Raw genomic sequence first — 18,352 nt, forward strand, 5'->3', positions numbered from 1 at the left:
ACGGATTTAAAAAATCCGAGTTTTTTTTCTTTCTGTGGTCAAATCGGATTTGTTTGACTTTCAATTATTATTATTATTATTATCGTATGGCATTTACAAGCATAATGTGTAAAAATACACAATTAACATACAAATTAAAATATAGAGGTAATTAAACTAGAATGTCCAGCTTCGACAACCAGTCCACTGCACTTGGTGTCAATTCATGCAGAGTCTGTAAACCGTCCTTAAATGCTGACAGTGGACAGCTCTCAACAACATGAAGCAATGTCTGCTTCTCAGCACCACACTCACACGCAGCACTTTCACAATATCCCCACTTTTTCATCATATATCAGCACCTGCCGTGGCCTGTTCTGAAACGGTTGAGTTTTGACCACTCACGTCGAGGAAGATCGAAACCTGGCACTTTCTTCGTTGGGTCTTTAATCAGAAAGGCGTTGGTGGGTGGACATTGTTCCCATCGCTGTCTTCATTCTGCTGTTACACTGAATTTTTCACAGGAGTGTAGATCAGTCCAGAGTGGTTTCCTCGATTTTAATCTCATCACAGGTGGATCTTGTAAGGCATTGAACAAAAGTGAGTTCCTATGTGCAAAGTAGCTGGTAATACAAGATGCAGATTTTGAAATTCAACCTGTAAATGTATCGATAATCACACTATCTTTTGTCGCCAGTTCGACTGCTACTTCATTCACCGAGATGTTCCCAAACAAGTAGCAGGCTGTGATTGTGAAGAAATGAAATCAGTGAAAAGTAGTAGGCTGTGAATTTATATAAAGATTTTATTGCAGCCAATGGCCATTAAAATATGTTTACATGACTAATTACATTAAACAGAATTTGGTTAGTCCAACATGATATAAGTCACAAGTCTTCTCGCACAATACACATATACATTTCTTTCTCGGGGTGTGAAAAGTTTTGTTAGCAAACACGCGATGATGAAAACCGTGCGTTGCTAAGTCGCTATGTGCCCGACTTCACAGTCTGCCTTCATCCAATCCGTACTGGTCATAGCCTCTGTGGTGTAATTTGCTTCCCATATATCTCTCTTCTTGGTTTGCAGCTCTGTTTGTGACTGGCTGACTGCATCTGCAGGTGGCAATATTACTTTGTGCCGTAGTTCTTCTGTATAGAAGAGTTTTCTTGTCAGCTTGTAACATAGTCTTGAAGGAGTGAATTTGGACAAACATAATACCTTTTTCATGTAGATTGCTTTTACACTTTCAATGTCTCGAATATTTCTTTTAGTGAGATGTTCCCATATCAATTCTAGTCCGTACGTCATTATCGGGGATATTTTTGCATGGAACAATTTCATAGTGACTTCAACCGAAAGTATGTGTAATATCAAGATATAATTCATTGCTATTACGGCCGCAGCTACTCTATCCTTAATGTGTCTGATATAACTAGTTCCCGATGTCTGTAATGTAATGCCCAAATGCTATGTGGATATGTGTAAGTAGCATACATGTTGTGTGTTGTAATTTTTCTCTGTCTTGTTGAATGTGGCAGATATTAAAAAGAAGAAGTTAAGCAATAAGTTTGCCGGTAAGTCTTTCCTGAAATTGGAAGGTAGCCATTTTGCAGCACCTTAAATGAAAGGTCAAATGCAGAATAAACTTTGTCTTAAAGCTATCAGGCCTATGATTCTACTATGAAACACTCTTGTCCATGTGTACATTTAATGCAAACTTGTTTTAGAAAAAGATAAAGAACTTGTGTATAATAGTAACATAGCATACTGTATTTTTCATCTCTCGAAATGACAAATAAGGAAATTTCTTTTATTATTTATATATAACAACTTTAGTAACTGAGTTGTGCTTCGTAGCAGCCGAAAGGCTTTGTTTGTGTGTGGGTGTAACATTGGTGGTAGCTCTGAAACTTGTGGAATTGTGTGTCGAATTTGTAAGCGATTTAGTATTTTTAATGGTGTTCGTAATGAGTTCAACTATGAAACTATATTATCTAACTTCCAGGGAGGCATATTCTGCTGAATTTCCTTGTTTTATACGATCACGGAAAGGAGAAACTTTCGCATTCTGTTCCATGTGCTCGTGTGATAAAAAACGTTTCTCACGGAGGAAGAACAGAATTAGTAAATCACATTAAATCTGTTAAACACGTCTCCAATACAAAATTTAAGGACAGAAAATTAATTTGTTTTTTTACTTCTTCTGGAGCGGAATGCCTGTTCACTACATTTTTAATTGAACATAATGTCCCATTAGCTGCTGCCGATCATGCTGGTGCTGTTTAGGAAAATGTTTCCAGGTTCAGAAACTGCAAAAAAATATGGCTGTTGTCGTACACAAACCACACACATTTTGAAAGAAATGGCTATGGATTCAAGAAGTGAACTCTGTTAACTTACATGCAACTTGAACCATTTTCTTTAGTTACGGATGGGAGCGATAACAGTAATGCTAAGCTTTACCCCATTGCCGTCACCTGTTTTGTGGCAAAGCAGGAAAAGATAGTTAGCCAAGTGTTGTCTGTCCCCAGCCTTGGTGGGTGATACAACGGGATGTAATATTGGTAATTTGGTAATTTCACAGTTAGAGCGTTACAAAATACCAATTCAAAATTGTGTAGCATTCTGTTTTGATAAAGCTCCAGTCATAATTGGAAAGAAGAATGGAGTTGCTGCTGTTTTAAGGGAAGCACAGTCATTGTCTTTGTAGTGGGTTGTTCATGCCATTTGATTAACTTGGCTGCTGAGAAAGGTGCAAGCAGTTTGCCTGTTAAAAGTTGATGAACTATTAGTCAATATCATCTATTATTTTGAAAGGAGTTGTAAGAGGTAGGAACACCTTAAGAAATTCCAAGAGCTTCACAACAAGGAAACGAAGAAGACACTGAGACATGTTTACATAAGATGACTGTCGTTAGGAAGGCGTCTGCAGAGGCTGTTAGAGCAATGGGATCCACTACTTGATTTCTTTAATGATGAGGTGCTTGTTAATGATCAGTGTGCATCAACTACTAGCTTAACATCATTTACAATCCCAAAAGCCAAGCCTGGTAGTTCCAAAGACCATGAAAAGAGGAAAGCTACTAAGTCGTCAGAATTGGTCACTCCCAAAAGATTTGCATGTGTCTCAAAATTTGATACTTCTGTGCTAAAGAATAAGAACATTATTCAAAATTGTGAAGAATTTATTTTTATGGTTCTGTCATCAGGCTTACATAAGGTATATGACTGATTGTTGTTCAACACACCAGTAGCTGACTTAGGCCTCTTCAGAAACTCGGAACTAAATTTTTGCTCAAAGCACTTGCCTTGCTGAACTGATTTCAAGGTTAAAAGTTTCTCCAAAGTTTGTTCAGACAGCAAGGATATGAACTGTGGGTTTTTTTCTTTTTTGATGACTCTGCTAAAAATCCTTTCACATTCTGCATTGCTATGTGGAATTGATAAAATAACAAGCATCACCTTAGAGAGTCTGTCATATTTAACTACACCATCAGCTGATTTCATCTGACCTACCAATGCCCATTGAACATCAATCTTCCTTTTGCCAGGTCTGTTTCTTCGAGCTGAAAGTTACAGAACTGGGAGTGCAGAATATCAGTTTCTTTATCTAAATGTTCCGTTTCACTAGTCACAATGTTCGGAAACTTGTTATGAAAAATCTAAAGCTAGAAAATGATGCCTTACTTATAGCAGAAATATTTGCAACTTCTGCTTTAATTAAAACATCTTTTAATGGAAATTTGTGTACCATGTAGTCACATGATGAAGAGAAACACCTTCTAACAGACTTAAAGATTATGTACTTTTCCTCAGACTTCAAAGTGTTCACTAAAACAAACGCAGAGTTCCCTATCATCAGATCACAATCATCCTTTTGATTTACTGGAGTATGACAATCTACATCAAGGAGAAAGGAGGAGCTTTTAATAACGTGTGGTTTCACAAACCTTGCCATCGCAATTCTTAAACAGTTCCTCCAAAACCGACCTCAATAAGTGAATGTGCAGCACACTTGACTGAAGAGCTAAGTTTGGATTCTCAGAGATATCAATAAAACTTGAGAGAAAAAGGCAATAAGATTTATGTAAATTTGATGAAAGGAATACGAACCACCGTTCTTCAAGTGACAATGCATGGCTGTGTCATTAGTAGTTTAATTTTTTTACTGAAACTGATGACTGGGTTTTCCTTTTAACTGAGGAGTGTGGTGAAATGTTATGACAATCCTTCACCTTTTCAGACAAACAAGACACATCTGCACTTAAAGTGTGCTTAGGAATTTTGTAAGACTTTAAAGTTTCAATCTGAGTATCCTTACTCACAATTTCGCTCCTGAATAAAGTAACCAAAGGTTCCCACTGCAGCAAAATCCTATTTAAACACCTTCTTAGTGATAACTATCGAGCAGGCACATGCTTCATAATTTTCCTGACCTCTGTGTTGTGTAAAGTCTGAAATTCTCTGAACTTTTCTTTCCTCTTTGCACTCCTTTCCAGATAATAAAATAAATCAATCATGCTTTCATCTAAATTTACGGGCAAGTTCGCCGCACCCTTCTCTGCAACAAGATTAATTAGGTGACGAGCAGCCTACGATGATTATGTTACCATTTTCCCGCTTCAAACATCCTGCCACACCATTTTTTAATCCTACCATTACTGGACCATTATCAGCACCAAGAGCTAGGCAGTTTTTTAAGGGAATGCGGAATTCCCGAGAAGGTGAGAGCAAAAGATTGGCAATGTTAGCTACAGTAACATCCCCATCTAAATGAGGCACAGAGAGTAGACAACTCTGAATTTCATTGAGTTCAGGCCTAAAAAATGTTACAATAATGGGATATATTTTCAAGTTGCTTTTATTGCTACCATCAGTAGCAACAGAAAATGCATTCACCTGCAAATGTGATACAATTTTCACCCTTTCTTCCATGCACAGTTTTGTAATGATAGCTGCTGTTTTCGTTCTAGCACACCCATATCGTTTAGCGATTTCCGAATCAGGAAACATTTATTACAAGTTGTCCATTTCATGACCGTATCGATGTTTAATCAAGAAGTAAGTATAAATAACCACCTAATCGATACTTTATTAATGCCTCAGGCAAAATTGAATAAAATTAAAACTTACAGGACATGTTTCGACCACTTAGTGGTCCTCTTCAGCTGTATAAATAAAGAACTTTGACCCTCTTCAGCTGTATAAATAAAGAACTTTGACCACTAAGTGGTCGAAACATGTCCTGTAAGTTTTAATTTTATTCAATTTTGCCTGAGGCATTAATAAAGTATCGATTAGGTGGTTATTTATACTTACTTCTTCAGGAAACATTTTGCGAAACAAAGGTCCCGCGTGATTGGCACAATTTACAGGCAGGTTATGTTCTACGATACATGACGTAAATAACACCTCGGCATTCGTCACAGGATTTACATCTTGGTATTTACACGAAAAGTTCAGTTTCTGGTTTCTTTCTAGACATTCTCCTTATGTTTTTTTCGTTTGCACATGCTTGAGTATATCGCACTTCCCATCATGGGGAACTGAAAAATCACACCTAAATACAGTATATAACGCAAACGTGGGTCCCTTCCTGGATTCACTCAAACACGGAAACTCTTCACTATAAGCGCATTTAAACACTGCATCATATTTCCTTTTTGACATTTTGGCCAAAACAAATATAAAGACACAACACGAGCACTTCTGCAGGTCCTGACCCGGGTATAATAGACAACTATGGCGTGCTACTTCTGAGGTTAGGTTACAAGGTTACCCACTTGACTGGCTCGCAAAGAGAATGACTGTATTATAGACCAAAGAGGAGCACATGACTGGCCACCGTGCCCCGTACTGCCATCTGGTATCATTATTATAACTACTATCGATCAGCCATACATCGACAGAACGAGGAAATCCGCGGGAGTTTAAAATAATACGAAAATTACAGATACTGCTCTGAAAATCGGGAGGAACAATGAAAAATCGGGAGTCACCCGCTTCAATCGGGAGACTTGGCACGTCTGTCCCGTACTTTTATGCGTTTATATGTTATTTATATCTAACGGATATGTTTCTTCCTGATTGTCCAATGTATCTTTGGTTACAGTTTTGACAACCAATTTAACAAATCAGGGATATACAAACTGAAGTGTGCCCTGGTGAGAAGCGGGAAGAAGTCTGCTGGCTGTGAAACATGCAGGCTGGTTGCGCTTTGTGCTCGCACTTCGTCGTAAATTCAAGGACAACCATGGACAAAGGCAGAAGGAACTATCCTCCCGGGTTCCTTTCCTGGAGTGCTTTGTTTTATTTGAATCCCTTCATAACTGATACATTCTCCAAATTTTATTTGATTATACTTTGAATGGTGTGATACATACACTCGTGGTCGTCTGCATTGGATATCTCGACCAAATCATCAAGACTGTAAGTTCTGCACTATTTTATTATTCTGGGGGTTTCAGCTGGGCACCTCGCCTTGCTTTAAAAAAAAGAATTTACGTCTGGTATAAGAAAAGTTTGGAAACTGTGTCTTTGATTTTTCGGAGAAATGACTTTCGTTTGGCCACTAATGTTTACCAAGTTCTAAAAACTACGTCTAATGTATTTTCAACATGTTAATGCTTTTCTAAAGCCAATGATTTTTATGTTATACTTCGGTAGTATTTTAACTACATTATGATCACTATAAACTATCAGCATTATGATTATTTTAGGCATTTGAAATTCAAAAAAAAAAAAAAAAAAAATTTTGATATGAGGTAAACTAGCGAGGAAGTTTCCACAAGGACTTAAGTAATAGGTTTTTTCCTTGTTCATTTTGGGGTTTTAATGTATTTATTTCCCTACTTAATGTTCAATTTCCGTTTCTTTCTCATCTGTTTTTCTTTTGTTTTTACTTTATTTGCACTGTCGTGCTCGTGCCTTGTGATTGGGTTAACCGAGTAGTTATGGCGTGGGTCTGTAGCCTTGGTGATGATTACTGTTTTTGAGTTGTGCGTTGTTCTGTTTTACGAGTTGTCCTGATATGATTTCTTTAATTTTTCTGCTCGGTACCTTGGTGTTATCACCTATTTGAGCCTTTTCACTACTTCTGTTGTGTCACTCATTTAATTTATACTACCTTTCCAGATATATGGAATGAGTTTCCTTGTGAACTTGAGAAATGAGTTTCTAATCAAATAAATGTTAATGAATTTTAAGCTGTTAATTGGTATACCAAAAATAAGAGAGTTCTTTGAAAGGTTTAAATATGCCAAAAGAAATTTCCAAGATGAAGAAGAGAGGAAATTGAAGATGCTGAACGAAACCCTTACGGAGTCTTTAACCAGATAAACCCATCCTTCCCTAGGCATATCCTCATGACTATCTGGGAGGAACACCTAACATCGATATTACAATCAAGAAACACATGCCCCACAGTCGATTCTGAGATAAACACATACAGTTCTCGAAGAAAGCTACTTATTCTTGGTAGAAGAGGTAAAGGCTGCAATTATGAGCTCCAAGGATAGGAAAGCGTGTGGCCCAGATGAAATTTACAATGAACACAGCAAAGAATTGGGATATGACTTCTGGGATAAAATCACAACCTTATTTAATAGATGCCTTTGCCAGGGAGTAATCCCAAACAACTGGAGAAAATCTACTATAAAAATGCTGTATAAAGGAAAGGGATTCAACGAATCCCAAAAATTACAGAGGAATAGCACTTGAATGCTCGCTATTTAAGATATTCGCACGTCTACTTACTAGAAGACTTACGGACCTAGTAGATACTTACCTACCTGAAGAGCAATTTGTTTCCGGAGAGGAAGAAGCATTACGCAAGCTGTTCAGTGTCTTCAAAGGGACATGAAGATGCGTTATCAAAACCAAAAGGGAAACGATTTTCGCTGACTTCTCAAAGCCTTCGACACCATCAGTAGAGACATCATCTTAACTAAACTAGAAAATTTACTTGGCCAAGATAATCCCATATGCTGCATTATAAGAAGCATACTAAGCGAAAAATATATAGTGATAGACGATGGAATCTCCCGATCAAGAACCAAAAAGCAAACAGTAGGGCTGTTACAAGGTGACCCACTTAGTCCCCTTTTATATACAGTGGCCACAGCGTACGTAATAGAGGCGACGCACTCAGAGAAAGATAAAATATATATCTATGCAGATGACATTGAGATGGCCTCAACATCGAAAGAGGATTTGCAAACCTCTTTCAATCAGTTGGCAGACTGGGCAGAGAATAACGAGCTATGTATTAATAAAGAAAAGACAGTGACTATGACATTTAGAAGAGGTGGGAAACAGGCGACTTTCTTCCATAGAACAGTTCCTCTAGCAGCAGTATCACATGTGAAATATTTGGGAGTGATCTTGCAAACAGGTGGAGACAAATTTTCTCACCACCTTAAGGACAGAGTCAGCGCAGCATTTAGAAGCGCAAATAGCATAAAACATCTGAGGAAATTATCACTAAAAACAGCAGTAAAATTGTTCAACATCAAGGTTTCACCTGTCATCACCTACGGAATAGAAAACATCTGGCCATACCTAACTAACGTTCAACTGTCAAGCATAGAAAAAGTTAAAGCATCATTTCTGAAGAAAGTTTTGTGTGTCTCCAAGTACACTCCATCTCGCTTGGTTTACATATTGGCAAGGAAACTATTCTACTTAGAGGAATTAAGGCTAAAATTTCTACTTCCAGCCACACCCGCGTACAGATATACCGTGATGGAACTTGTATCAAAGAGAGAAGAAATCTGGGAAGAGTTCTATGCCACCGACGCCATGATCATACAAGATTGGAAACAACCAAACGACCTCAGACATGTGATGACTCGGTTTGCAGTACATGGTTTTCACCACCTATTATGCCAGAAAGTAGGTTTCCATTCTCCAGGACAAGAATGTGTGTGTAAGCGCTGTGGTGGGCTATGTGACAGATATCATGTGATGTTTTGCAAGCAAAGGACCGAATCACTGACTATGTTCTGTGCTAGAGTCAACTAACCATATACTGACTGTACCATTCATGCACAATTTGCTCATTTTCTCTATTAAATATGCAAGACCAAGGTCTATGAACTTTGAGTAAATTGCTAAAGAAGTGGTAGCCTTTTATTTTCTTCTTAACCCATTGAGCCCTGCATATTTGTTGGACTGAAACTGCATTGGTGCATTTTGGAGGAAATATAGTGTCGCTTCATATCATGAGAAATTTCTTACTTTACAAGACCATTAAAGATTTAAATATACATGAAAACAAAAGGCTTTCATACCACAAACTGCGGAACAAGGAATTCTGTAAAACATTTTATTTTATTAGCATCACGGGATCGTACTCAGTCCGCCTGCTGAGCTGCAACACAGTCTTCTCTTAGCACTTCCTCTTCGATTTCCACATCTATTTGTTCTTCAGGAGCATTGCTCACACTAGTACTAATATTACTACGGTACTAATTTCACTGAAAAAATTACATTCCTAATCATCATTACTTCCTAAAAGGGGTTATATATCGGTAAATATCAGTTCTATACTGGCAGCCATCGTGTTTACAAGCGAATCTCAAAGCTAGAGAGAGCCCACTTCAAACTAATATTACCAAGCACACTATCAATATTTATTAGCAAAGAGCATATAACATTGCAAAGAATGAGTTCCTACACAAATCACAAATGCAACTCACTCTGCCATCTCTTGAGGAAAAGCTGAATTACGTAGTAAAATGAGACAATAGAACAGTTCCGTGGACCGGCATTTGGTCCACCGAGACGAAGCACGGAACGGTTCCGTGGCTTGGGCCCAATGAGTTAAATTTCTTAGGGGTATTAGCCGATCCCTGCGCACGTTTTGTTAACTGTTTTTAAAAATCTAGTTTGTTCTGAGGATGTTCAGTTTTAATTCTACTTAAATGTTTTTCTAAATAAAATTTCCTCGCTTATTTAAAATTAATGGTGTTGTTTGTTCTTGGAGTAGTTACTCAGATTTCTATACAGTGACCAAGTTCCACGGGTTTATCATCACCTGCACTGTTTATGGTAAGTTATACTTGTAATTTCCTTCTTGTTGTGCTTTCTTCGTGATGAATGCTTCCACATTTTGATTTATTTATTTGCTGGCAGTCTGGGCAATTTGGGGAGATTGCGCGACTGTGTCATGGTCGAAGATAGGCAAGTATAATATTAATATAATCAGTGAAGTGTAACCTCAAAATCTAGCTCTCATGATTAAGATATATTAGGATCAATATACATCGATTGGAAGAATTGATAGTGTGTATTAACGAGAATGTGATGCAATCACTGGCGTATCCGGGGGGGGGGAAGGCCCCCCCCCATTTTTTCCTGAAACTAGAGCGAAGATCAGTCGTTGTTTTACGTGTGGTACGAACAACTTAAAAACTTACGCCGTATTAAATTAACGTAGCGTCAAAGAATCTACTAGTAGGGCTCAATAGGGTCATACATAATTCTCTATATTTGTACTGCTTGAATGAAAGGAAAACACTTAGGACTGTGATGCGCGGAGATATTTTCCTCTAGAGGCCTCAGTATTGGGAATGTAGCTGTTTTGACAAATGTCAAAAGATGAGGAAAAGGGCAATTAGCAAAGGATTACTCAGTAGGGGGCCGGAACGTGACCGAGATAACGGGGACCACGGCCAGAAACACGTTGCAAGCTTGCAACATCGTGTCAGATTTTTCACATCGGTTCCATGAAACCGGGGTTTTACCGTGGTTGAGAGATGTGCTGTGTTAAAGTTGCAGCATTCGGAAGACGGTGACAGGATTGTGAGCTGCACGTTAGTTCCTCATTTTGTGCCATATAGGTTAAGTAACTGTTTTGAAAATGGACCGTTTTGTCACTAAGGACAAAACTATGTGCATCCTCTGTAAGTTATGAAAAGGTTTTTTATTCTAACAGTAGCAAGACAGATCACGGATGCGTGCCTAAGTTCTGTAGGTAGGCCTATACCTAATTTTGTCAAATGGCCGGGGACTGATTGGAACCTCAAATGGCACCATCAAAAGAGCGGGTAACTATTTTGTAATTAGCGTGCGTGATAACCGAGTTTCAATGGTTCTATCTTCTCATCAAGACGGCCGAGGCTTGAATCGCAGTTGATGCACGACACATTTTTTAAATGGGAAGTCACGTTCTATTGATTCAGATTTTACTTAAAACACTAGATCCCATCTCTTACCTTTCTTTAGTACTTTTGAGCCATAACCAGATCATTTATGGTGGTGTATTTTGAGTATCCAACCATTCTTCGGGCTTATCTTGTACCTTAAATGGTGAGGTGATGCAGTGGCGTACCCACAAAATAATTTCAGTAGGTGGGGTGTAAGTCCAGGCCAGTAGCGTGGATACAACTTTTCCTTGGAAGGGGTTGTGAAAATATGTTTATTTTTTATTTAGAATTTGCTTTACGTCGCACGGTAGGTCTTATAGTGACGATGGGAAAGGAAAGGGCTAGGAGTGGGAAGGAAGCGGCTGTGGCCTTAATTAAGGTCCAGCACTTGCCTGGTGTGGAAACAGGAAACCACAGAAAACCATCTTTAGGGCTGCCAACAGTGGGGTTCGAACCCACTATCTCCCGGATGCAAGCACACAGCTGTGTGCCTTTAACCGCACGACTAACTCGCCCCGGTGGGTATGAAAAGAAAGCCGGTCCTAGCGAGTGTGGTGACGGATCTTCTGTAGATATTGATGGTTTTGATTGTTACCATGCAATTATATCCAACAATCGAAATCATAGCTTCTGAACTATTAACATAAACTGACTGCGTTATTAAAACTGTTCGTAAAATTGATAATATCGTTCTTCGTTTGTGAGGAGTAGAATCTTCACCTAAATAGTCTTCTTAAGAAAAGGAACCACTTTGGTACTATGCCCGGTGAAGGTGACTACCTGCCAGGTCGTAGATATTTCGATTACGGGAGACTATGTCCAACTCTATTGCACCCACAAACAAGGCTGTATCTTCCTGATCCCTTGCCTTTCTTAACTCTGTCAGTGCCGGGCATTGAATGCAGGATGCCTTAAGTCAAATTCTAAAATAAGGAGACCTAAAAGTAACCATCCGGCCCCGCGATGTAAGGGCAGCGTGTCTGCCTCTTACTGGAGGCCCCGGGTTTCATTACCGGCCAGGTTACCTGGATCTGAGGGCTGGTTCGAGGTACACACATCGCACGTGCTTATAATTGAGTAGCTATCTGACGATGAGACGACGTCCCCGGTCTAGAAAGCCAAGAATAACGGCCGAGAGGATTCGTCGTGCTGACCACAGGACACCTCGCAATTTGCAGGACTTCGGGCTGAACAACGGTCGCTTGGTAGGTGATGGCACTTCGGAGCTGTTACCCCATGGAGTTTGGTTTGGAAAAGTGAACAGAGAAGGAAGCGACATCCCTACAAGGCTCTTTAGTTTTCAGCTAGTTCTTCTGTTCAGCCTTGTGCATTTAGGACAGTTGGAAAACGTACGCCTTTTAACTGCTCCTCATAAAATCTTTGTGAACATACTAACTGAATCTATTTATAACAATAATCACAAACGCCTCCTTTTCATGTGGATCAGTTGGTTGAGTCGCTGTGTTCGCAGGTTCAAAACCCGACTTGGGTCGGTGGCCCTCAAAACTGTGTTGAATTGGCAACAGCTCCATGTCGTTCGTTTCTGCCACGTTAATAAAAAATTATACATACGAATATTAGCGTCATAAAATTGTAACTTTATACTAATATATTCTGTATCCCAGGCTTGCGAGGGAAACTAATGAATAATTTGCTTTAAGTCGCACCAACACAGATAGGTCTTATGGCGACGGTGGGATAGGGAAGACCTAGCAGTGGGAAGGAAGCGGCCATGGCCTTAATTAAGGTACAGTCCCAGCATTTGTCTGGTGTGAAAATGGGAAACCACGGAAAACCATCTTAAGGGCTGCCAACAGTGGAATTCGAACCCACTATCTCCCGGATGCAAGCTCACAGCCGCGTGACTTTAACCGGGAACATGTACTCTCAACAAGATATTGGCTATAATTGGCATTATACTAGCAAATTCCATCACACACGCAGACAAGTAGTTCCTTAGAAACTGAAAAAAACCATACACAGTGCCATATAGCTCTAACGATGGGAACCTGTGCCTACAGTGTATGCGACATTACACCGGAGCGGAATCTGTACCGAATTTACCTTATGTCATTGATATAAATACAGAAAAGTAAGGACCCTAGATTACTGCCCTGTCGGGCACCACTAAGTTTCATTTTCCATTTAGAGGCCTTGTTTACTGTTACACACTGTTGATGGTTACTCAGATAAGAACTAAAATACTTACGTGCAACCAGGTTGAAATTTAGCAGTTCCATTTTCTTTATCATAGTCGGAATTTCTATAGTGTCAAAGGTGCTACTGAAGTCAAGAAGGATAAGTATAGTGAGCAGTCATTTGTCTATAGCGATTCTAGCGTCTTCAGTAACCTTCAAAAGTGCTGTCGCGGTACTGTGACCCTTCTTAAATCCAGATTGCAAAGGGTCCAAATGAGCATTTTTATTAGGTATTCCAGAACTTGCTCGTATACTAAACGTTCAAAGGCTTTAGAAAGTGCAGGAGTATGGACACAGGATGATAGTCAAGAGGGTGATTGTGGGTCTAAACTCTTAGGTACCAGTATAATATTCAATATTGGCTGTTTTCCAGACAGTAGGGAAAGTTCCGTTTAGTAAACAGTAGTTCAGTATGTGCGTCAGTATAGGCAGGACAGCACCCATAACATTATGTATAAAAGTAATATCATCTACATGCGTAGCCTTTGATTTCATCGAGTACAAAGCCTTTTTAACCTGATTTTCTGTGACACTGTGAAATGTGAATGGTGGACTGGCTGGAGGGGAGGGCGGTGTGTCGGTGCAGTTAATTGGGGTAGGTTGAATATTTATTCTACTAAAGTAATCGTTCAGTTCAAGTGGAATGTCAGGAGTTGTCTGTCTCTGTTGATGTTTTCCTATTCCCAGAGCTGTAGTGTACATTGTTCCCATGCACAATTAGAATTTAAGTTGTTAGCTAAATTCCAGAAATATGTACATTTTTATTTCTGATCAACTGCTTTGTGCAATTTCTTAAGATGCGGTAAGTTTCGAAGTCTGTGTCATCAAAGGTTTGTTTATAATGTCGAAATAACGAGTCACGGTGGGCCATCATTTTCTTGGTTTCATCATCTAGCCATGGAGAAGAAGGGCGAGAAACCTTTATTCGACGCGTGTGTGTATGTGTTTCTTTGCCGCATATTTTGCATAAAATGTCACTTCTTTATAGCTTATCACATGACCGTTATTATAATAAAATTACCGTATTTATTCTAAACCAGAATATTGCATCTTTACTCAAACTGTTTATTCTTGCATTCATTTCACTTGTACTCGGAATATATGAAATGCTGCAGATATGCTGGGATGGGAGTAACAGAGGTTGGGGTACGGGGGTGGGTTGTTGTCCAAGAAGTCCAGTCACCCCAGGAGTTTTAAGGAATGCACTTTTATTAAGCATTTTATATATAATGTATATTACTATTAGCTTACGGAGTCTGCCTCATTGGCTGAATAATCAGTGTTGAGGCCTTTGGTTCAAAGGGTCCCGTGCTCGATTCCCGACTGGGTCGAATATTTTAATCGCGCCTGATTAATTATTCTGCCTCGGGGACTGGGTGTTTGACCCAACACTTTCCTCTTCATATTCAGACAACATACTACACTACCAATTACCAAATAAACACACAACAGTGATTACATCCTTCCATATAGGGTTCGTGTCGTGAAGGGCACCTGGCCGTAAAACAGGGCCAAATTCACAGGTGCGACACAGTTCGCACCCAGTGGTATTCTAGGTAATCTATACCACCTAAACTCAGGAAGATTGGGCACCTATAAAAAAAAAAATAATAATAAAAAAAAATTCTGGATGAAGTACACTAGTCTCCTGTTAATCCGAAAGTCCAGTTATCCGAACTGAAATATTCAATTTTTTTTAATTCTCCTTATTGAAATGAAAGAACATATTATAGAATGAAGATTTACTTGCATTTTATTAGTAAAAGCTTAATGTAAACATAATTACACATCATAAACCATCAATCACTGGTCGTTTATCTTTACAAAGTCCGTTAGTTTCTTTTGCCGTAGTGATTGGAACCTACTCAAAGATGCAGTGTTAAACCAGCATCTCATAAACATCACATCAGTGGGCATAGCAGCGGAGTGTTGCTCGACGTAGCGTGCGGCAATTCCAAGGCGGCTGCGGCATCTGAATGTGACACTAGTTCATTGTGGTCTTCTTCGTTGTCACTCTCTTCCTCATCAAATCCAGATTCTTTCTCCTCCATAGCTAAAATTTCGTGATCTGTTTGTATTTGATGACAGTCAGCTTCCATCCACTCGCTAATGTCATTCATTGTCGTTTTCTCCTCTACGGGTTCTTAACTACCCTACTGTAATTTTATACAGTATTTTATTAATGTTACTGCTAAAGAATGGACATTTCAAATTACAGTATGTACTGTACTGTACTGTAGAAACTATTTTCCTCAGACGGTTGAGGCGCTGGACTTCTGACCCCAACTCGGCAGGTTCAATCCTGCCTCAGTCCAGTGGCATTTGAAGGTGCTCAAATATGTCAGCCTCGTGTAAGTAGATTTACTGGCACGTAGTAAAAGAACTCCTGCGGGAGAAAATCCCGGCACCTAGGCATCTTCGTAAACTGTATAAGTAGTTAGCAGGACGTACATACATTATTATTAGAAAATATTTTCCAGTTAATCCGAAAATTTCGTAATCCGAACAGACCCCGGTCCCAATTAGTTCGGATTAATGAGACTCTACTGTACTACCTTAATGAGCCCCCCAAACCGAAATCCTGGCTACGCTACTGGATGCAATAACTGTGGTAATCTTGCTACTGATATCAGGAATGGGTATAGTTTACTACGACATAAAAAGATCATGTGATGAGAAGTGGATATCACAAATGGGTCAAGTAACCTAACGTATATGTGTTGAAAGTCACTGTAATATAGTTAGAGATATGCAGCAAACATATGTTATTTCTTGTCAATGCAGAAACAGGAAGGAGTATCATAGTATACTAGGAGGTTAGATATCATCATGGGAAAGTTATATGTGATCCCGTGAAGTGATTTTAGTTGAATAAAATACGTCGTGGGAAATGTATTTACAAGAAGAGATTATGATATCTAAGAAGAATGGCTACGATATGAAGGTATTATGGTTGAATTAAATGAGCTACATATTTTAATGAAAGAAATGAGAAATCGTCGAAGGGAATTGATATGAAGAAAGCAAAGAAGAGGGAGAATGAGTATGAAATATATATATTAAGACTGGATCGTGTACAGGAAGCATTGTCATGAAAAGAAATCTCATCGAGGAAGTAGATAAATATAATGCAGGCATATCTAACCAAGACTGGTGAAAATGAAGTCAGATAATTCTCACTAAAACCATATGTTGAAAATAAAGTTATTATGTTAGGAATTATCCTTAATAAGAAGTTCACATATGCATGTCACCAGGTAATGTGCAGAGTATGATGTGGAAATGATCAATATCGATATCCAGAGTTATAATTAAGCTGTCCAAGGAATCTTAAGAAGTGATTACCTTTAAGAGAATATTATTTCATTGAGAGTAGAACACATAGACTTAAATGAGAGTTGTAATTAATTGAAAACTGATATAATTAGAATTCAGTCATAGATATTTATTACCAGAGCTTTTGAGATACGTTTGAAATAATTTAATGCAGTATGGTTAGGCAAATTGATGCCAGAATTTCATATGGCAGGGAAACTAGAAAACTTAGCAAATCATTCAACGGTAACCAGAATAAATAACCATGCCAAAAGAACAATTCAGTTGTCAGAAATATTAATTTTAAATGTTGGAAGATAGGAAATATATTCTAATTAAGGGGATTTCATCAGATGCCAGCATATCTGTGGACATGATTTGTAAGAAATTAGTTCAGTTGTCAGAATGAAAAGTAGAAATACAAGGTTAGCTCATATCAAACAGCAGGTGATCATGATTGGAAAACAGAACTGTAAAATAGAGATACTCCCATGTTATTTATTTGGATTTTACGAATTACAAAACAAAATGCTAAGCCTTTTTTCTCTTTCCTGTACTTATTATTGTTTAATAAACCATTTAGTTAAGATTTATTATGTGTAATGTAATTATCTGTAGGTAGGAATGGTAGAATAGTTTATTGATAAATGTGATGCATTTCTGGTCTTTCCAAATCCTTAAATCAGGTGCATAATGTGGAAACGTCCACTGGAGGAAATATTACATCACGATTTATAGAAGCAACTGCACCACTCATCAGGATCCACGTTAAGCGAATTATTACAATAAAATATACCCTGAGATCATCTGAGTAGTCGGAGAATTTGATTACGCCGTTATTGGATGCAGTAAGGGCGCAGTATTAAACACTTAATAAAATTAAGTGAAAATAAAATAAAAATAGCAAAAAGAAAAACCCAAAAAACAAATAACAAAGCAAAAACAGTTTACAAATGTTTTCTGGATCACGCCATGTACGATAAGGTGAGCGCCGCGCTCAACCTCGACCAACAGCATCTGTCCAGGAGGCTCGACCAACAGCGGGTTAAATAAACTTTCAGCTTTTAAAAATTTGGGTGTTACATATTTTGCATCAGGCAGTATATGCAAGTAAATCCAACTGAAATAATTATAATATTAATTAGTTACAATGTTAGTCTAGGTCCTTAGCTGAAAACTCAGTATAACAGCCTTCAGATTAGAGGGTTCCAAGTTTGATGCCAGGTCACAACTAACGTTACAAAATCCAATAAAAAATATGCTTCTATGATATTAATAGAAGTTGTTCTGTTATAATTTTAAGGATACAAGCATTCTGAAATCCACTTACGGTGAAAATGTATTATTTCCCTCGGAAAAGGCGGAGTAAACTTCACTTGGAGTCATTAAAGTGAGAAGTAAACTCCACGCTGAAAGGGCAGCTGCATGGAAGTTTGCCACCTCAGGTGAGAGAATAGGAACTGCACCATTGCCCTTGAGACAAGAGGCCATGAAGATGGAACAAAGTGTCTGCATATAACTGAAGATATCTGCCATCTCACCTCCTGCCAGGAAGCTGCAAAGTCCCAGAGCCCAACAACACTGGAATAAAATATAACGTTGCTGACATTTATAAAAAAAAAAAACAACAAAGCAAAAACAGTTTACAAAAGTTTTTTCAATCACACCATGTACGATAGGTGAGTGCCGTGCTCACCCTCGACCAACCAC

The 18,352-nt window shown here is 38.6% G+C and overlaps 1 protein-coding gene across 2 annotated transcripts in view; it reads right to left on the reverse strand.

Annotated features, from left to right (window-relative positions):
* Ifrd1 (Interferon-related developmental regulator 1) overlaps positions 1-18,352 on the reverse strand; it is a 168,104-nt gene that overhangs the window by 90,855 nt on the left and 58,897 nt on the right. For both annotated transcript variants that reach the window (XM_067136610.2, XM_067136609.2), the window contains exon 5: positions 17,973-18,223. In XM_067136610.2, the coding sequence (XP_066992711.1) occupies positions 17,973-18,223 (251 nt within the window). The remainder of the gene's footprint in view (positions 1-17,972; positions 18,224-18,352) is intronic.

The sequence above is a fragment of the Anabrus simplex genome, chromosome 1 (assembly GCF_040414725.1).
Source record: "Anabrus simplex isolate iqAnaSimp1 chromosome 1, ASM4041472v1, whole genome shotgun sequence".
NCBI classification, from domain to species: Eukaryota; Metazoa; Arthropoda; class Insecta; order Orthoptera; family Tettigoniidae; genus Anabrus; species Anabrus simplex.